This window comes from Bison bison, unplaced genomic scaffold, assembly GCF_000754665.1.
Source record: "Bison bison bison isolate TAMUID 2011002044 unplaced genomic scaffold, Bison_UMD1.0 scf7180017860360, whole genome shotgun sequence".
Lineage (NCBI taxonomy): Eukaryota > Metazoa > Chordata > Mammalia > Artiodactyla > Bovidae > Bison > Bison bison.
In genome coordinates this window covers 269,427-291,611 of record NW_011490932.1, presented here as the reverse complement: position 1 = coordinate 291,611, position 22,185 = coordinate 269,427, and the positions used below count along the sequence as shown (strand labels likewise).

General features: G+C 37.1%; 1 protein-coding gene across 2 annotated transcripts in view; it reads left to right on the top strand.

Annotated features, from left to right (window-relative positions):
- Positions 1-22,185, top strand: part of PIBF1 (progesterone immunomodulatory binding factor 1) — a 231,558-nt gene that overhangs the window by 165,909 nt on the left and 43,464 nt on the right. For both annotated transcript variants that reach the window (XM_010831994.1, XM_010831989.1), the window contains exon 15: positions 20,253-20,383. In XM_010831994.1, the coding sequence (XP_010830296.1) occupies positions 20,253-20,383 (131 nt within the window). The remainder of the gene's footprint in view (positions 1-20,252; positions 20,384-22,185) is intronic.

Sequence of the window (22,185 nt, the reverse complement as noted above, 5' to 3'; positions counted from 1 at the left end):
GCTGCAGTCACCATCTGTAGTGATTTTGGAGCCCAGAAAAATAAAGTCTGACACCGTTTCCACTGTTTCTCCATCTATTTCCCATGAATTGATGGGACCAGATGCCATGATCTTCGTTTTCTGAATGTTGAGCTTTAAGCCAACTTTTTCACTCTCCACTTTCACTTTCATCAAGAGGCTTTTGAGTTCCTCTTCACTTTCTGCCATAAGGGTGGTGTCATCTGCATATCTGAGGTTATTAATATTTCTCCCGGCAATCTTGATTCCAGTTTGTGTTTCTTCCAGTCCAGCGTTTCTCATGATGTACTCTGCATATAACATAGTTAGCATTATAAAGATTATAAAGATAAGTAGCAAAATCCTATCTTTTAAATATATCTATAAACAAAGATTACATTCCAGCAATATTCTTTGTACCCAAAATTTCATTGCCTAGTGTGTACATCGGAGAAGGCAATGGCAACCCACTCCAGTACTCTTGCCTGGAAAATCCCATGGGTGTAGGAGCCTGGTAGGCTGCAGTCCATGAGGTCACTAAGAGTTGGACATGACTGAGCGACTTCACTTTCACTTTTTACTTTCATGCATTGGAGAATAAATGGCAACCCACTCTATTTTCTTGCCTGGAGAATCCCAGGGTCAGTGGAGCCTGATGGGAGGCCATCTTTGGGGTCGCACAGAGTCGGACACGACTGAAGCGACTTAGCAGCAGCAGCACTGTGTACATACATATACATGAAGACTGTACATACATGTCAGTATGCTTACGATACATGCATGAAGACATTTGGAATGATGTACACCAAAAGATGTCATTGATGTTGGTTACTATTGTGGAAAAGGCACTGAGGTTCCAGGATGCATGGAAGAGAGTCTTTCAGTCTCTGAAGTTTGAATTACTCACTGTGTGTATGTGATACCCCCATTCTCTCCCCCTTTCTTCCTCACTGCCTCCATTTATTTACCAAGAACAAGTATCTTAAAGAAATATGGAAGTGTTACAGAATATCAGAAAAGGGATTTGCTATAGGAAAAATTCAGAGCATCTACAAATGTAATGTGGAATTTTGAAACATTAATACTGAGAAAAGGAAATAGGAAGGGTGTCTAATGTCTGCCCAGATAAGGAAAAATTATGTGGCAGAAGGAGTTTTTACTTGATGGACTCTTTGTAATGCTTGGCAATATGTTTTAGTTTCTACCAGTGACCTTAGGAAACATGATTTCCACAAACATAATAAATGTATGTGTCTGTATGAGAAGAACATTTGCCTCTGTCCTCTGAGTACCTGACTTGAGAAATTGGAAGGGTTGTTCCACCAGCATTCTGGTTGAACCCGGGCTGTAGGAAGGAGTCTATAACACACATGACTCCTAGAGCCCCACCTCAGCATTTTAAAGGAGATTCACATGCCAACCCCAGCCCTAAAACTGCACAGTCAACCTTTCCCACCATATTTCTAAGACTCCACTAATACGAAAGGAAAAAAAAAAAAAAAGTTCCACTTTTTTTGTATCACTGAAGAGTCAAAGGGCTTCCCAGGTGGCTCAATGGTAAAGAATCTGCCTGCAGTGCAGGAGAAATGGGTTCAAACCCTGGGTCAGGAATATCCCCCAGAGAGGAAATGGCAACCCATTCCAGTATTCTTGCCTGAAAACCTCCATGGACAGAGGAGCCTGGAGGACCGCAGGCCATGGGGTTGCAAACAGTCCATGGGGGAGCAACTGAGCATGCATGCAAAAAGTCAAAAGTAGATGATACTGCCAGTTAAACTGTGATACAGTGTTTTATTATCACTTCAATTTTTCTTCTAATTTTAGACAAACATTCTTGTAGACTTTAGACAATGATTTTTATCATATATTACACAATTCTGTTTCTACGCTTTTGTTCTAACACAGATTTTTAGTGGTGAATCACATTATCATCTTCCTGAAGACATTTTTGTGACAGTTAATACTCAACCAATGAAGGGTTAGCCAGAACTCAGTTGAAACTACAGTGTAAACAAGCAAGACCAGATTTGTTGATGTGCAAGCAGGGCTGGTAACGATTCTAAGATGTATCCCAGTTTCATAGAAAAGATGAAAACTAGTATGACTTATTGAGTCCCTTTGCTTCCCAAGGTGTTTTCCTCAAAGTTTGTTGATACTTACAATTCTTTCATAAAGACTGCTACTGCTGCTAAGTCGCTTCAGTCGTGTCCAACTCTGTGCGACCCCATAGACGGCAGCCCACCAGGCTTCCCCGTCCCTGGGATTCTCCAGGCAAGAACACTGGAGTGGGTTGCCATTTCCTTCTCCAATGCATGAAAGTGAAAAGTGAAAGTGAAGTCGTTCAGTCGTTCCCGACTCTTAGCGACCCCATGGAGTGCAGCCTACCAGGCTCCTCTGTCCATGGATTTTCCAGGCAAGAGTACTGGAGTGGGGTGCCATTGCCTTCTCCAGTCATAAAGACTAGTGCTTTTATTTCACCAGTAGAAATGCAAAGCTTAGAAAGTAAACATTTGGATGAAGTACTATGTTGCTTACAATTTTTTCAAAGTTTTTAAAGGTTTATTCCATTTATAGTTAATAATATATTGTCTATATACCCTGTATTTTTCAGTGTCTCCTCGTGGCTTATTTACTTTTTGCATAATAGTTTGTACCTGCTAATCCCTACTTTCCTTTTCCCTCTCCCTGCTGGTAACCATTACTTTGTTCTCTGTATCTATGAGTCTGTTTTCTTTTTGTTATAATCATTAGTTTGTTTTATTTTTTGGACTCCACATACAAGTGATGACATATAGTATTTGTCTTTCTCTGACTTATTTCACTTATAAATAGCCTCCAAATCCATTCATGTTGTTGCACGTGGCAAAATGTTTTTTATGGCTGAGTAGTATTCCATTGTATGTATATACCACTTCTTTTTTTTCTCTCTCTCTCCTATTTTTTAATTGAAGGATAATTGCTTTACAATATTATGTTCAGATCAGATCAGATCAATTGCTCAGTCATGTCCGACTCTTGGCGACCCCATGAATCGCAGCACACCAGGCCTCCCTGTCCATCACCAACTCCCGGAGTTCACCCAGACTCACGTCCATCGAGTCAGTGATGCCATCCAGCCATCTCATCCTCTGTCGTCCCCTTCTCCTCCTGCCCCCAATCCCTCCCAGCATCAGAGTCTTTTCCAATGAGTCAACTCTTCGCATGAGGTGGCCAAAGTACTGCAGTTTCAGCTTTAGCATCATTCCTTCCAGAGAAATCCCAGGGCTGATTTCCTTCAGAATGGACTGGTTGGATCTCCTTGCAGTCCAAGGGACTCTCAAGAGTCTTCTCCAACACCACAGTTCAAAAGCATCAATTCTTCGGCACTCAGCCTTCTTCGCAGTCCAACTCTCACATCCATACGTGACCACAGGAAAAACCATAGCCTTGACTAGACAGACCTTTGTTGGCAAAGTAATGTCTCTGCTTATTATGTTGGCCTCTGCCATACATCAACATGAATAAGCCACGAGTATACATATGGTCTCTCAAATACAGTTTAATTCATCAGTCCATCAAAAGTCTTTTTTCCACCTAAAACTCTCCTCCAGGCTGTAGATCATTATTTCCTGTTTTAAAGTGTCCATCTCCTCCCAGAAGATGTCCAGATTCTTTAGCATGGCCAGTTCTTTAGCATGGCCATAGAAACCCAATTCAGTCCCGTTTAACCTATTTGTCATCCTTATCTTATGTTATCTTTCTCTCCCCACGGCCTTGCTTACATCCACCTCCCCACCAAATAATGTGTCCTTTGCTCCCGCTGCACCCACTTTGTTACCCTCCTACTCTGAAGTCTCCTCCATTTCCTTTTGTTTCTCTGTTCCATCAATGTCAACAAACCCCAGAGTTCTATCACGGCACTCTTCTTACTAAGATCTTCTTACCTCACCTTGTTTTATGGCTTCAGCATGAAGTAGTAGCCCTTATGGTATAGGCCTTTTTTTTATTTTTATTTTTTTTATTTTTAAACTTTACAATATTGTATTGGTTTTGCCAAATATCGAAATGAGTCCACGACAGGTATACATGTGTTCCCCATCCTGAACCCTCCTCCCTCCTCCCTCCCCATACCATCCCTCTGGGTCGTCCCAGTGCACCAGCCCCAAGCATCCAATATCGTGCATTGAACTTGGACTGGCGACTTATTTCATATATGATATTATACGTATTTCAATGCCATTCTCCCAAATCTTCCCACCCTCTCCCTCTCCCACAGAGTCCAAAAGACTGTTCTATATATCAGTGTGTCTTTTGCTGTCTCGTATACAGGGTTATTGTTACCATCTTTCTAAATTCCATATATATGCGTTAGTATACTGTATTGGTGTTTTTCTTTCTGGCTTACTTCACTCTGTATAATAGGCTCCAGTTTCATCCACCTCATTAGAACTGATTCAAATGTATTCTTTTTAATGGCTGAGTAATACTCCATTGTGTACATGTACCATAGCTTTCTTATCCATTCATCTGCTGATGGACATCTAGGTTGCTTCCATGTCCTGGGTATTATAAACAGTGCTGCGATGAACATCAGGGTAAACGTGTCTCTTTCCCTTCTGGTTTCCTCAGTGTGTATGCCCAGCAGTGGGATTGCTGGATCATAAGGCAGTTCTGTTTGGTGTAGGCCTTTTTCACTAAACCAGTTGTATATGTGGAAATATATTTAATCATAATTCAAACAGTACAGAAGGAGAATTCAGCAAATACAGTCTTCCCTACTCAGTTCACCCCATCTCTGAACATCTCTCTACTAAGTGTCCTGGTTCAGTGGCACTGACTTAGTACAATCTCTTATCTCTCATCTGAATTATTTTAGTAAGCATCTGCTTAACCTTCCTTTCTATTCTTTAAGCCCTCCACCTTGTTGCCAGAGTGCTGTTTCTAAATATAAATCTGTTTTTCTTTCTTCCACAGTCAGAGTTGTCTGTTTCCTAAGAATAATGATATATAAAAGTGTCCATTATCCAAGCCTTGCCCGCCTACCCAGTTTCCTCTTACATTACACAACACACACACCCCCCCCATACATAACTACTTGTGCTTCACTTGTAATTCTCCAAGCATTCCATGCTATTTTATGTCGCCATGCTTTCGCACATTCTGGTCTCTGCCCAGCATACCCTTGTCTACATCACAGATACTTGTCTTACAAGATCGGTTTCAAGTATCACCTATTCTTTTAAGCCTCTTCTGAACCCCAGGTAAAAGTGGCCTACGTACCCCCATCATGCCTTATGTACCTCTCTCTCTCTCTCTCTCACATATATATACACATCTATATATGTGCACACACCCACACGTCCATATAATTAGTGACCTGGCTGTCTGTAAGCTTTATGTATATGTTTTTATTGGTCTGAGTATTTCCACCATTTAGTACAGTTCTTATTTCTGGTAGGTAGTAAGTAAATATTTGTTGAAGAATTAGTTTCCAGTTTTAATGGGACAAAGTATGCTTTTTGTTATATACTGAACCAGAGATGAGTATATATATCATCTCTACCCACCACCACCATGAAAAAAAAATGCTCCAGTTGCATGGGATCAGTAGAATCATCAACCTTTATTAAAAACACTGTGGAGTTTTTTCTTTTGCCTTGTTTTGTTTTAGGGTGAAATGGCTATAAAACTAAGAGCTGAGTAATAAAAAGGTATAATAAAGGTAAGAACATCTTACATGTCTGTAGCGTTTAAATCATATGTTGCTATATTCATTTGCCATTAGATTATGAAAATCATGGGCTTTCAGGTGGGACAGACTGAGTTAATCTGTCTCTAGGCAAGTTATTTAAACCTCAGTTTTTTGATGTGTAAGGTAGTAATAATATTATATGCATATTTGCCCTAAGAATTAGAGATAACCCAGTCTAAGATAAGCACCTGGCACACTGACATGTCAGATCACTCAGTCAGTGCTGGCAGCTTAGGTATTTGTTTATTTGGTTTTTATCCTTCATATCATGTATTTTTCTCCTGGCCATAGTATTGATGAAATAAATATTTTATTAATAAAGATAGCATGTTTTAAAAGAAATAGTAGTTCCATCATTGGAGTTCATTATGCTTATTTTGCCTTTATGAAAATATTCAGAATGAACTATCTGAAGGAATTTTAACACAATATAATAAGATTTTTTAATGATAATATAAGTAATTTCTATGAAGAGATGTATGGTACGAAAACTGCAATTCTAAAGAGTAGTAAGCTGCTCTTAATTGAAAAGTATATTTAATTGCATACAGACATAGCATTTTAGGAGCAGTATGCAAAACTGCATGTTTTAAAACTAATAAAAACTTCAGAATAACTAGAATTTTTATGTTTGGAGAACACGAATTACTGATAAAAATTCAACTAATTTGTTGAATCATTGTATAGAAAAGATTTAAACAGCAATAATATATAATGAGATAATTAACAGCACCAATAACATAGTCTTTATTAGAAATTTTAAGTAGATACTTTTATAAAATCAAAATTATTTTGTGAATAAATAATAATAATGGCTAGAAATATCAGAGAAGAATGAAAGAATCAGAAAAATGACTCAGATGCAAAGTCTGTCAAGTTCACTCAGGTTCCTGGTTAATATGGTATTTGTCTTAGTAACATACTACAAACTGTAACATATGATCCCTCCACTCCTCAGATCTAAAAGATCTGATCTAAAAAGATCACTTTTCACCAAGTGATCAAACTCAGTAAACTGGCTCCAAAGTTGACCTGCAGCAGATTTGGGTTTGGACTGATTTGAATATACACTTGATCCTTTTTAATTAAAGATATAACAACCACATGGACAAATAACTTTCATCTGTTTTTGACCGTGACCTATAGTAAGAAGTACATCTTAATACCATCCCAGTATGTACATATGTATGTGTACTTGCTTGTGTGTGTGTGAATATGTAGGTGTGTGTGCATATCTGAAATGATTTTCCCAACACAGCGAATACCCTTACCACATTCTATTAGTTGCTATTCTGTTCTGTTTCTTTTTTCTTTTAATACTGTTTGCAACCCACAGTGTGAAAACACTCATCTGGACAGGCATGTAACACGTTTTTTTCTCCTTAAGTCAGCCTTCTTGAGAAATCAGTTTAGGGGTTAAAAGGAGAGGAAAGGTGAAGAAGTAAAAATGAGTAAAGCATGTTAGAGAATAGGGAGTCATCTGGTATGACTGTAATATAAAAATTGTACGCTGCCCAGTGGTATGTATCTACCATCTTCAGGAGCAATGCTAATCTAATCTCTCTATCATTTTGAATTAATAGTGTAATGGTGAAGCAGTTGTTATACTTTTCTGTACTTTTGTTCTACCCCTTTTCAGTCAGTTTTTTCAATTTTTTCAGCATTGCCCCTTGAACAATCTTGAACAGATTCACTGTGGTTTCTTCCATTGGTTGGAATTAGTACCATTTACAGATGCGAGTAATTTCAGTCTGTAACTTTTCCTCCAAATTATTTAGAATACATATGTATGACTGTGAATCAGAGAACCCCATTATTTACCTTCTTTATCAAGCCTTTGTCTTCCCAAAAAGGCAGCCCTCTAATTCCAGGGTGATTCCTTTCTTAAAATCTTGTTTTAAACTTTATTGAGTTTTTCAAAGGCCTCATATCCATGTTTTAACATTTTTATCACTAAATTGCAGATATTATTCCTGACAAACTCCCAACAAATAGCAGGATTTTCCATTATAGAAACTATGTTACTTTTCCCAAAAAAAATTTTGTTTCCTTATGGGTCTTCACAACAGAAAGGACTATGTTAGAAAAATCTGTAAAGGTAATGTTATTGTAAAATGTTTTAATCTATTCCATGCCATTCAACCAAGCATAAGAAATAAGCTATTTTAGTAAATGACTTTGTCAAGTGTTAGATAGTATTGATATGAAATTGTCTGCCAGCAAGTATGTATTGAATGCCACCTGTGTGCCGGGCATTGCTCTAAGCCCTGGGAATAATCAGTGGAGAAGACAGACAAAAATTCCTGCCCTTGCCCTTTGGAGCTTTCGTTCTACTGAGGGGAGAAATAAGAATTTTTTGCAAGTAAAAGATAATCTCAAGTTATATAATGGAAATTAGAACTCAAGTTATATAATGGAAAGTAAAGCAGGGAAGAGCATAGTGATTATGACTGCCTGTAGTTACAAATGGGCACACAGAAGACATACAATGAGCGCCATGGTTCTCGGGTATCTTCTGAAAGTGGCCAGAGCAGCAGGGAAACCATCACAGAGTCTCTAAGTCCCACGTCAACACAGGTGCCAGAGCAGCAGGGAAACCATCACAGAGTCTCTAAGTCCCACGTCAACACAGGTGCCCATTCTTTTAAGAAAAGAATGGCTGTGAGGCAGATTTCTTTGTGGTAAATTGGTCACGTTTCTTCTCTGCTTGTGTGTGTGCCTATGCATGCATGCTTCTAGCCACATTCTTTATCTGGGGGAAAGTAAGGAAAAGGAATTCTTATCTGTCCACATTCTGGGCTGGTCTGACATTATATTGCTTTCTTTTTGTTATTAAGAGGTAATAATAAATACTGGCCAAACACACGATACCAGAGCCAGACTCACTGGGTTAAAACCTCATTTTTGGTAAGTTACTAGCTGTATAAAGTTGGATCAGTTGTTTAACCCTTCTGTGTCTCAGTGTCCTCATTTGTAAAATACGAAGTTCCAAATAATTAAAATTTGATCAGAGTGGATTACTTTTAGTTTTCAGGACAAATTATATTTTGTAACATTTAATACGGTGGGTGGCGGGGGGACAAACACAAAAGCAAGGGAGAAGAAAAAGTAAGTTTTAAAGCAAAGACAGTCTGAAAAGACCACATACTATCATACTGTGTTTCCAAATGTATGACACTCTGGAAAAGGGGAAATTTATGAAGACAGTAAAAAGCTCAGTGGTTGCCAGGGATTAGAAGGGATGAACAGACAGAACTGCATGGGTTATTAGGGCAGTGAAACTATTCTTTATGATGTAAACAGTGGATACATGGGATTACAGTCAGTGCTCCATATCCACAGATTCCACATTCATGGATTGAATTCAACCAACTGTGAATCAAAAATACTTGGGAAAATAAAATCCAGAAAATTCTGAAGAGCAGAACTTGAATTTGCTGACACTAGCAAGTATTTCCATAATATAATTGCATATATAATTACATAATATCATATTAGGTATTATAAGTAATCTAGATATATTTTAAAGTATACAAGAGGATATGTGTAGGTTATATGCAAAGACCATGCCATCATATTTTCTGTAAGGAACTTGAGGATCCTTGGACATGAGCATCCATGGGGGATCCTGTGGATTCCAAGGGACAAACGTATATTTGTCAAAACCTGTAGACTATACATCACCAAGAGTGAACCCTTGGTGATTTAAGCTGTGGACTTTGAGTGATAATGATGTGTCCGTGTAGGTTCATTAACTGTAACAAATGGTGGTGGCTGTGGGGTTGGGGGCAGGCAGAGTATCTGGGACTGTCTGTACTTTTGCTTAATTTTGCCGAACCTCAAAGTGCTTTAACAAAAATCTTTAAAAAGTAAAAAGGAAGAAAGAAAAGAAAACCAACACGAGAGAGAATGAAATCTGAGACCCACAGAGAAAAGATAGGAGAAGAGGAAAGGAAGGAGTGGGGAAGATGTCAGTGACCCACTTCCTGTGAGGGTGTCGCAGCCACCTTTTGTCGCTTGTGGGATTTGTCGGTCTTAAAGCTGTTTGTGTTGATAGCAGAAAAATACCCCCTGGAAAGTAATATTGTCTAGAGAAAAATTAACAGGACTTACTTTTTGGTAATGTTAAAGCATTTGGGAGAGACGGAGTTTCCTGTGTGTCTGTGTGCGTTTCCTGCTGGTGTGTCACCCCTTGGGAAGTTAGTGTTACGTATTTTATGGATGCCCAACATGTAACTGGACATGAGGGATAATTGTTGGTGGGTAACAGTTTCATAAAGACTTAAAAAGTTATTGGAACAACAAGCAGTGTTCATGGGTATTACGTGACAGAGTCAAGACAATACCAGAAATTGCCTTTAACATGTATAAATTATTGTCATTATCTTATTTCTTGAGGTTCCAATGCAGAATTATATAGAAATTAACATTTTATTTTAATACTAATAAACATATTTACCCTATGAAGGGCCGATTCACTACATGAACAAAACATTAACTTTAATTGTAGTACATCTCTGTGTCTAAATTTGCCAAGGGCTTAAACCAAGATGTCTTTGTTATAGTTCATTCTGGAAAAAAATTCAATCACATGGATCCAGGACACTATACTAGAATTTATTCTTTAATCCATCTTTTTAAAGGCTCACAATACCAGATCATATGTGTATAAGTGTGTGTGTGTGTGTGTGTGTGCGTGTGTGCGTGCACATGCCAAATGCCAGCCACCACTGAAGTAAGGAAAAACAATGACTTATTTATAAATTATATCCTGTTTACATATCAAACAGATATTGTAACTGTTTGAACTCTTTCCCTCACTAGTGTGCCTTTATAAATTCATAAATGGCTATAATTTTTTCTTTCAAGAGCTATTACAAATCACATTGGAAATCCCTCCTCCCCTGTCAGCAGTGTTGTACAAGTGAACCACATTAAAATGAGTTTCTCAGGGGTAGCTTTGAGGGGTAAAGAAATTTAAAGCACTTGAACTTGAAAATTCCATTCTCTGACGCTAATCACCGGCCCTTCCAGCTCTCCCAGTTCTTCCCACCCTCCCAGTCTTTTCATTTCCACCACATCTGTGCTTTATTTGTACTCATAAACTCTGCATTTCCAATCTGTCAAGCCCCTTGGCTCCACGTGGCCTCCTAACACAGCCTGGGACCTTATCAGTCATCTGAACACTACCTTCACTGAGCACTCTCCAAGGCTTTGTTGCCAGACTCATCCATCACGGTTTCCTTGACATTCCCACCTTTAGCCTAATATCTTACAATAAGGTTGTTACTCCATCAATATATAATGAAAGGGAGGAGAGGAGAGAAAATTCTTCGACACAGTGTTAATGTACTGAAAATTTCTTGTGGAAATGTGTTATTTTTTGCTACTTGCAAGTGGAACAAATTCCTGTTGTTGTACATCAACAGGGTTCGCATACCTGTGGCCCGGTATTTTTTATTTTTCTATATCTATCCTGTTTCCCTTTATCTTTATTGAAGGCCACTTCCACTCCTGCAAACCATCCATTCCATTATGTAGCTTTCCTTATTACAGTTAGATCATCTAAATTTATTTTCCTTGAGTCTTTTTCACCCAGGGATTTTTTAGTATCTTCACTTACTCTTTTCTTCTGTGATCTCTCTTCAAAAAAATGAGCTCTGTGTGTGTCCGTGTGTGTGTGTGTGAACGTGCGTGCATGCACTCAGGCACAGTTTATGTGTGTTAATGTAAATAACTTTCAAAACTTAACCCCTCTCTCTCTTCTTCGTTCCTTCTGCTCTCTCTCAGCCTTTCTTCAGCTATGCCCTTCCTCAGTGATCACCAGTGACTTCTGATTGTCAGTATTTTCTTCTCAGTCCCTTACTCTATCAGTGGCATGACATTATAGATATTATAGACATTACTGAAATTCTGTCCTCCCTTTGCTTTACAGCACCATTTTCCTTCATATAGCTCTTTAGTCTTCTTAACTGCTATCTTCTTCTTCCAGACCTGAAATGTAGGTGTCCCTTTCATGTTCTTATACCTCAGTTGCTGCTAAGTCACTTCAGTCGTGTCCAACTCTGTGCGACCCCATGACGGCAGCCCACCAGGCTCCCCCGTCCCTGGGATTCTCCAGGCAAGAACACTGGAGTGGGTTGCCATTTCCTCCTCCAGTGCATGAAAGTGAAAAGTGAAAGTGAAGTTGCTCAGTCGTGTCCGACTCTTAGCGACCCCATGGACTGCAGCCCACCAGGCTCCTCCGTTCATGGGATTTTCCAGACAAGAGTACTGGAGTGGGGTGCCATTGCCTTCTCCGTAGTGATTCTCAAATTTTAGTGAGTGTAAAAATCACCAAAAGATTTCTGTTGAAAATGTAGGTTTCTAGATCCTACCCTCAAAGATTATGATTGCTGCTGCTAAGTCGCTTCAGTCATGTCCGACTCTGTGCGACCCCATAGACAGCAGCCCACCAGGCCCCGCCGTCCCTGGGATTCTCCAGGCAAGAACACTGGAGTGGGTTGCCATTTCCTTCTCCAGTGCATGAAACTGAAAAGTGAAAGTGAAGTTGCTCAGTCGTGTCCGACTCTTAGCGACCCCATGGACTGCAGCCTACCGGGCTCCTCCATCCATGGGATTTTCCAGGCAAGAGTACTGGAGTGGGTTGCCATTGCCTTCTCTGAAAGATTGTGATTAGGTAGGTCTAGAATGAGGCCCAGGAGTCTGCATTTTTAACAATCTGCATTCTTCTGACTCTAATAAAAGTGATTCAGGGCCACACTTTAAAAAATAATAATAATAATCCTCTGCAGCCCTCTCTACTCCTGTGACCTCAGTCATTGCTTCCAGGCTGATTATTTCCAAATATTTTAACATCCTACTCTCATGAATTTCTCCTTATTCTGTGGACCATACTTCTGGACCATATTCAGGACCAGAGCAGGGCTGATAATCATACTTACTTTTGGTTATTAAAATAATGTTCAGAGAAACACTTGTAAGCAGCTGTTGCCCTCAGCCCACAAGTGTCATTCTACCACGATGGTCCTGTCTATCCTGGTGCCTCTCCTCAGATCTTCTGGACCTCCCCACTTTTCAGCAACGAAAAAGTAACACCTGGAACCACAGAGTTTCTCCAGAATCCTGCCCCAGTGCAAAGGCTAGCATCCTAATTGGTTGAATTGTATCCATTAAATATTAATATTACCCCTGTTGTAGGTGATGATGTCATTAACTATATTGGGCACAGGAGAAGCAGCTAGTTTTAGTGGGGGAGAATAGTAAATTCAGCATATAAGATAGTTTATGTGCAATACTCTTAAACCTACTAAAATGGTTGGATGGAGTGACCTGTAATAAGTTCAAAAATCACAAAGCTGTGCTTTCCAAATTTGACTAATCATCAGAATCTAAGGCCCAACCCTGAGAAATTTTGACTCATTAGAATTGGGGCAGGACCCAGAAATCAGTTTATTAACCTTTCCCACAGTGGTTCTGATGATTAGGTGGATATGAGAACCACTGCTTTGGACTGAGGACACAGCGAAGTAGAACCAAAGTATTGCCCCCTGTTGGACCTCAAATAGGCATTTCCATTCCATGGCATAGTCAGAAAGATCAGACAACAGGATATGTGGGTTTTTCTGCACAACTAATTACCGCAGCCAGAAAGTATCACATGTATGTATTTTATACACAGAAAGCAACTCAGTGTTGCGTTCCACTCAACAGAATGCATTTCGTCCCTGGTAAGAAAGAGTTCCACTTCTAGGAGTTTCTTTGAAAATAAATTCCACAAGGAAATCAATCCCTGTTTGGGAAAAACATAACAAAGTGTAGTCACCTTCTTATGTCTTTTAAATTTAAGAGAACATATATAATTATATTATAATCAGGTGTTGCTTTTCTCTGAATCATATGTACAGTTTATTGAAACAAAAGAGAAATAACAATTCTATAAAATGTTGTATCGTGAGTTTAGTCCTGAGTCATTCGTTATGTACGTGATTCCTGAGTCACTAATTACTAAGGCTTTCCTATAAGGAAAAGAGTACTAACAATAGGCAAAGTCAGTGATTGTGAAACTTTTTGAATACAAATGATTATAGTTACCAAAAGATTGTTTTAAAACTGTATTGGAGAAATTAAATTCTGTTGTTACATTAATATCAAAAATAGATATTAACATCAGTTTTCATTGAAAAACATGTACTTTAATTTCCTGAGGAATTAAATCTGGGGGATTTAAAAGCTTATAAAGAAACATTCTTAAAATTTACAGCATTATAGAAGTTTTACTGTCTAGAGAGAAAGCAGTTTGTTGGTTGCCTAGTAGAGATATGTTTTGGAAGTAAGGTTTTTGGTCCTCAATTTTGTTTATAATACTAAAACCTAATATATGTAATTGCTGTAACGAGAAAAAAACAAAGTAAAATAATTAAGGTTAATGCCTGCTGTTACATTTTTTTCTGTAAATGCCCTTAGTTCTCCCATGTCCCGCCCACCCCTGCTCCCTACCCCCCAACTATTCCGCACTTGGAAACACAAAACAACTTGTCAGTTCAGTTTATTCAGTTAGGGTCAGTTCTGTGAAAACAAAGTCAAGGCAATTGTTTGATTTAATTGAGTAGTGAAACTGGTTATACAGGTAAGTAGAAGTTAGTTTTATTTTTGTCCAGCTGCATATTTGAATGTTCATAAAATAACTTAGCAGAATAATAAGATTCCAGTGACATTGTAATAGATTTTAAAGAATGATTACCAAAGCAAGGGAAAAGGGCTCTAAAACACAAACTGCAGAAAATATTCATGGTATTTGTTTTTCTTTATGGCTCTCCCTTCACTATAATAAATTGTGTCCAAAAAAAAAAGAAGTCTTTTCTTTCACTATTCATATCCTGTTCTTTGAGGAATTTTTTTCCTAGGTGATAGTTAATATAACCTTAACAAAAATGTCCAGTATAATTCAGGTGAATCATTTACATAACTTTTATAAAGTGGTCCTCAAACTGTATGCTGATAGCCTTTAAGAGTTAGTCAGCCACCTCTTGGCTTTACTTTCTTCCTCACCCGCCTGAACCTCATGGTTGATCATTTTCACAATGAATGTTTCTGCCCTTGATTCTTTGTCCCTTCCTCTGTTCACACCCTGCTCTTCTCTACACCTTCAACTTGGAGGTTGCTGGTCACTCTTTTTTTTTTTTCCCCCTGTGAGAAGAGAAGCAAAAAAAGTGCAGTGCTAAAATACATGATATGTTTCGATCTTAATTCAAAAAAAATGAGTAGATCTTGTAAATGTAGTTTATTTGAGAGGGAAATATAAATCATTTCTTGTCCTAGAAAAACAGCAAATCTTCAGCCTCAGTTAAACTTGTTAGGGTTTATAAAGGAAAGAGAAAAAATTTTTTCATATAAAAAGCTAGAATTTTATTGTCAAAGAACATTTAAGGTCATAAGGTAGGAATTTTATCATTTTTTTTGTTCTGCATAATAAAATGCTCCCTTCCTGACCCCCTCATCCTTATAATAATAGATATCCACCACTTTTTTTTCTAATTGTTCAGTTTTCACATATCCAGCTTTCTAGTTCCTTTTTCAAGAACTTATTATGTACCAAAGTGGTGGCCTCCTCATACTGACAGTAGTGTGTAGTCCTATTCTAGCATACATTTTATATTTGCTTAGAAGAAGAAGAGTAAACACAAAGAAATTAAAAAAAACTAAGGTTGGTTGATTACATAAATGATAAAATCCTTTAGGAAGATCTAAAGGAAAGGTCTTATATATCAAGAACATTACATAGTTTGTACCCCTTTCATATTGGTGCTTCTGTTATGGAAAAAAATTTTAAAGTATCAAGGAAAAATTTTATCTACAGTACAAAATAATTTGTTTTAGCATTATTTATACTAGTCAAAAATTGATGACAGCCTAAATGTTTGCTAGTATAAACAATGTAATTAAATTGTGAGTCATTGGCTTACTAGACAGTTTTATAACCATTAAAAATATAAATTAAGGTCTTCTGACAGCCTGAAAGAATGATTATGATATAAGATAAAGTGAAAAAGGATGATACAAAGTTGTACACAGTACACTAACGTTGAACAATCTGAAAAGGAACTAGAATATTTTATTTATAAAATAAAATACTTAGGAATAAATTTGATTAAAGGGGAGAAAGACATGCACTGGAAACTACAAGACATTCCTGAAAGAAGTTAAAGAAGACATCCCTGGCTAATAGATGATTTAAGATTGTTTTTTGTGTGTTTGGTTGGTTGGCTTGGTTGTTTTTTCTCTTAATTTTTTTAAATTAAAGTATTGTTGAATTATAACATTGTATAAGTTTGAGATATAGAACATAGTGATTCACAGTTTTTAAAGATTATACTCCATCTGTAGCTGTTGTACAATATTGACTATATTCCCTGTGCTGTACAATATATCCTTGTAGCTTTTTGTTTTTTCTTTTCCTTTTTAGCCATGCTGCACGGCTTGTGAGATCTTAGTAACCTGACCAGGGATTGAACCCAGGCCCTTGGTAATAAGAGTGCAGAGGCATAACCACTGGACTGCCAGGGAATTCCCACTGACTTCTTTTATACATACTAGTTTGTTCCTCCCCCACCCCTGTCCTCCCCTACCCTCTCTTCCCTCTCCCCACAGATAAACCACTAGTTTGTTTTCTATGTCTGTGAGTTTGTTTCTTTTTCTGTTATATTTACTAGTTTGTTGTATTCTGTAGATTCCACAGATAAGTGACAACATTACAGTATTTGTCTTTCTGTCTGACTTACTTCACTAAGCATGATGCCCTCCGAGTCCATCAATGCTGTTGCAAATGGCAGTATTTCATTTTTCATGACTGAGTAATATTCTCTGTGTGTGTGTGTGTGTGTGTGTGTGTGGTTATTGTTTAGTCTCTAAGTCCTATTCGATGCCTTTGGTACCCCGTGGACTGTAGCCTGCCAGGCTCCTCTGTCCATGAGATTTCCCAGGCAAGACTACTGGAGTGGGTTGCCATTTCCTACTCCAGGGGATCTTCCCAACCCCAGAGATCGAGCCCATGTCTTCTGCATTGGCAGGTGGCTCTTTACCACTAAGCCACCTGTGAAGCCACCACATCTTCTTGCTCCATTCATCTGTTGATGGACTTGCTTCTATATCTTGGCTATTTTAAGCAACTTCTGTTATGAGTATTGGGGTGCATGTATCTCCATCTTTTCCAAAGGACAGAAGAACCAAAAAAAATTGCAGTGCTAAAATAAATGATATGTTTAGGGGAGTGGGATTGCTTGATCATCTGATACTCTATTTTTAGTTTTTCGAAGAACCGCCATACTATTTTCCATAGTGTCTGCACCAATTTATATTCCCACCAACAGTGTTCAAGGGTTCTCTTTTCTCCACATCTTGCCAACATTTGTTATTTGTGGTCTTTTTGATGATAGCCATTCTGATAGGTGTAAGGTGATAACTTACTGTGATTTTGATTTACATTTCTCCAGTGATTGGTGATGTTGAGCATCTTTTCATCTACCTGTTAGCTATCTGTATGTAGAAGACTTAATATTGTTAAGATAACAGTATTACTCAAAATGACTGACAGATTCAGAGCAGTCCCTATCAAAATCCCAAAGGTATGTTTTGCAGAAACAGAAAAGCCCATTTAAAAATTCATGTGGAATTTCAAGTGACCTCGAATAGCCAAAACTGTCTTGAAAATGGAAAACAAAGGTAGAAAGACTCATACTTTAGATTTTAAAACTTATTGTGAAGTTACAGTAATCAAAAGAGTGTTATGCTGGCATAAGGACAGACATATAAGATTGATGGAATAGAATTGAGAGCCCAGAAGTAAATCTCACATACATGATTTTTTAGTAAGGATGCCAGGACCACTCAATGGAGAAAATACAGTCCTTTCAACAAACAATACTGGTAAAATTGGATATCTACATGTAAAAGATTGAAATGGACCAATGTCTTACACTGCATATAAAAATTAACTCAAAATGAATCAAATATGTTAAATTTCAAAAATAAAGGTATAAAACTCATAGAAGAAAATGTAGGAGAAAATCTATGACCTTGGGATTGGCAGTGGTTTCTTTAAAATGACACCAAAATTATGTGCAACAACAACAACAAAAATAGGTATGGTTGTACGTCATCAAAATTAAAACCTTTTGTGATCAAAGGTCAGTATCAAGATGGTGAAAAGACAGCCTACAGAATAGGAGAAAATATTTGCAATTCACATAGCTAATTAAGGATTTAATATCCAGAATATATAAAGAACTCATATGACTCAACAGAAAAAAAAAAAAAAGCCTAACTAAAATATGGGCAAAAGATGTGAATAGACATTTCTCCAAAGAGGATATTCAAATGGCCAATACGTACATAAAATAACTGTATTGGAGAGGATGTGGAGAAATTGGAACCAAGTGCATTGCTGGTAGGAATGTAAAATGATGCAGTCACTTTGAAAAACAGTTGGCAGTTCCTCAAAAAGTTAAATACAGAATTACCATATGACCTAGCAATTCCACTCCACTCCTAGGTAGATAACCAAAGGAATTGAAAACAGGGACTCAAACAGGTATTTGTACACCACAACATTAGTCACAATAGCCAAAAAGTGGAAACAATGCAAGTATCCACTGGCAGATGAATGAATAAACAAAATATGCTATAAACATACAATGGAATATTATTTAGCCATAAAAAGGAATACGGTGCAACATAGATAAACCTTGAATACATTAGAATTAAATGAATTAAACAGAGGCAACATGACAAATATCATGATTCCACTTATATGAGGTATCTAGAATGGGCAAATTCATATAGAAAGAAAAGGGTTTCTGGGAACTAGGGAATTAAGGGGAGTGTTTTTACTTAATCTGTACAGAGTTTCTGTTTGGGTTGATGAAAATGTTCTAGAAATAGATACTAGTGATGCTTACCTGTTGTGAATGTACTTAATGCCATTGAATTGTACACTGTAAAATGCACAAAATCATAAATTTTATGTTTACATTTTAAACATGATTATTTAAAATATATATAGTTATTTCAGTTCAGTTCAGTCGCTCAGTCATCTCCGACTCTTTGTGACCCCATGAACCGCAGCATGCCAGGCCTCCCTGTCCATAACCAACTCTTGGAGTCCACCCAAACCCATGTCCATTGAGTCCGTGATGCCATTCAGCCATCTCATCCTCTGTCGTCCCCTTCTCTTCCTGCCCTCAATCTTTCCCAGCATCACGGTCTTTTCAAATGAGTCAGCTCTTCGCATCAGGAGGCCAAATTATTGGAGTTTTAGCTTCAACATCAGTCCTTCCAATGAACACCCAGGACTGATCTCCTTTAGGATGGACTGGTTGGATCTCCTTGCAGTCCAAGGGACTCAAGAGTCTTCTCCAACACCATAGTTCAAAAACATCAATTCTTCTGTGCTCAGCTTTCTTTATACTCCAACGCTCACATCCATACATGACCACTGGAAAAACCATAGCCTTGACTAGATGGACCTTTGTTGGCAAAGTAATGTTTCTGCTTTTGAATATGCTATCTAGGTTGTTCATAACTTTCCTTCCAAGGAGTAAGCATCCTTTAATTTCATGGCTGCAGTCACCATCTGCAGTGATTTTGGAGCCCAAAAAAATAAAGTCAGCCACTGTTTCTACTGTTTCCCCATCTATTTGCCATGAAGTGATGGGACAAAATGCCATGATCTTCGTTTTCTGAATGTTGAGCTTTAAGCCAACTTTTTCACTCTCCTCTTTCACCTTCATCAAGAGGCTCTTTAGTTCTTCACTTTCTGCCATAATATAGTTATTTAGGTGCATAAATTATACATAGTGATTTAGGTACGTAAGTAAAGATGACAAGGAATATGAAAGCATGAAAAATCACAGAATTATAAGTGATTATGTTATTTTGGGGCTTCTGGGTGACTCAGATGGTAAAGAACCTGCCTGAAATGCAGGAGACCCAGGTTCGATCCCTAGGTTGGGAAGATCCCCTGTAGAAGAGAATGACAACCCCACTCCTGTATTCTTTCCTGGAGAATTCCATTGACAGAGGAACCTGGCAGGCTACAGTCAATGGAGTCGCAAAGAGTTGGACACGACTAGCAACTAACACTTTCACTGTGTTATTTTGAGTAGAAATAAAGTTCAAATAAATGATTTTCATTTTAGCTAATGGATATTCATTAAAAGATAAATTTTATATTGCATGTTGTCTCAGACCAACAAACAGTAAGAAAATTTAGGTGACTCGTCCTCCAAATTGGTAAGACTTAATATTTTATTTAAAATTTTTCTTTCCTATTTACATGGTCTTTATTTTTATTTTAAAGAATAGTTATGTTGGTTAGTAATTTTTAAAACCTTCAGATTTATACAGGAAGAGCTTTTCAGAGTAATTCATGTAAAGGAGAGCTGGTGTCTGTGCTAGAGCGTTTTGAACAGTTTCAGTTTCTTATGAAATTGTCTAGATTTTAATTAAACCTTTTTTTTTTCTTTAGCTTGACAGGGCCAATTCTTTGTTAAACCAGACTCAACAACCTTACAGGTATCTCATTGAATCAGTGCGTCAGAGAGATTCTAAGATTGATTCCCTGAAGAAGTGTATTACCGAACTAGAAAAAGATGTCAGGTAACCATCTACAAATCTTGTATTTGAGTAATAAAATATTATTATTATTTATTTGGATAATAAAGGCATTGTGAGCATAATACTGCTGTAGTTGAGGTTGGAAATTGGAAAGAAAAAACGTACATGACCGAAGGTGGTCTTAAATGTGATGTGTTCGATTTCTCTTAGAAAAGCTAAGTCATATCCCATTAAGGTGTTCACATTCCACCCGGTAAGTCAGAAGTCTTAGCCTGGAAGTAGCAATGCTACACTGATTAACAAAGCACTCCCCCCACCCCAGGGCACACAACAGCCAACCTATGCTGTCCTTGTTCCCTAGAATTCTTTAGTGGGATGGGCCACTTGTGGAGTCAGAACGACTTTTTAAACAGATAAAATGTACACATTTACTTAGATTCCTGTTGACTTTGCCAAGGAATTTAGGCTTTTCTGCCTCTAACCTTTTACATGAAGTAAACCATAAATTACCTCAATGTAAATAAATTCCTTTCACGTCCTTAGTTGAAATTGTTTTCTTACATGACACCTTATCAAAAGACTTGCTCCACTGAATAATTATTCAGATTCTTTACCTGTTCATCTAATGAGATCATTTTAATCTTTTTAAATTACAGTAGAATAATGATGCTATGTAAAGAAAGATGTTTTAACTCATGGATGCTTGGTTAGTTGGCTTAATTATCATTAGATTTTAAAATTATTTAGAATAAGTAATTAGATAAATTATTAACCAATTTATAAAAGTATAAGCAAAGAATTAGATGAGAAAGAAAATTCTTAAATTAAGTAATTAGAAAAGGTAGTTTATTTAAAAATATAGTTATTGGAGAAGATAGCCATTAAATTTAGGTTTCCCGAGATATATAACCAAAAATATAAAACTACTAATAATTAACTGCATATAAGGGCCACATTCTAACTGTTTGCACCACTGGAGCTCTCTGATAACTAACTCGAAAGTGTGAATGTTGTTTTTGATGAATCAGAATAATCTTTTCCTCTCTTTTCTACCCCACCAAAAAATTGGCCCAGAATTTTATTCTTGATCATAATTTTTTCAATAATATAATAAAGTAATTTTAAATCACATTGATGTTTTAAATGTCAACATAGATAACAATTTATTTCTAAATTAATTTTAAAGTTAAATATTTAAAATATTCATAACCAGCATTATGAAATTAATTCAGTGAATTAACTAAACCATTCTATAAATAGCTATTGGGAGCAATAGAAATTAGGTCTTATCATTCACTGGACACTTGGTTATCCTAGGGAAATTGAGGAAAGAGCCCCAAAGAGAATTTTTTCTTTACATATTATAGAAATTTATTATATTTGAAATTTTGTATAGAGTTTTGTTTTACCTTTGTAATCTTGGAGCAGGGATATATAAAAAGCCCTGTGGGAAATTTGCCTCTTTCAGAATTACCTTCAAGTAAATTTGTTTGAATATTTATTTTACTAAGAATTAGGATAGCTAAAAATGTGTTTTATAGAGAAAAATATAGCCAGCTATAGGAGAAAATTATAATGATGAACAAATTCACCCCTGGAGAAAATTAGCCATTTGTCATCCAAGAACATATTAGTTTTGTGATAGGGCCAAAATTTTATCTGTCTGCTTTCTAATTCCATAATCTTCACCTTTATATTATATTGCCTCCCTATGTTCTAATCTGAATAAGAGCTAATTTTTCATTAACTAATATAATTAAGAGAAGCAAAAAAAAAAACAAAAAATAATGTAGAATAGTAGTTAAAAGGAGAGCTTTTCGTGAGTTGATAATCGTTGAAACTGT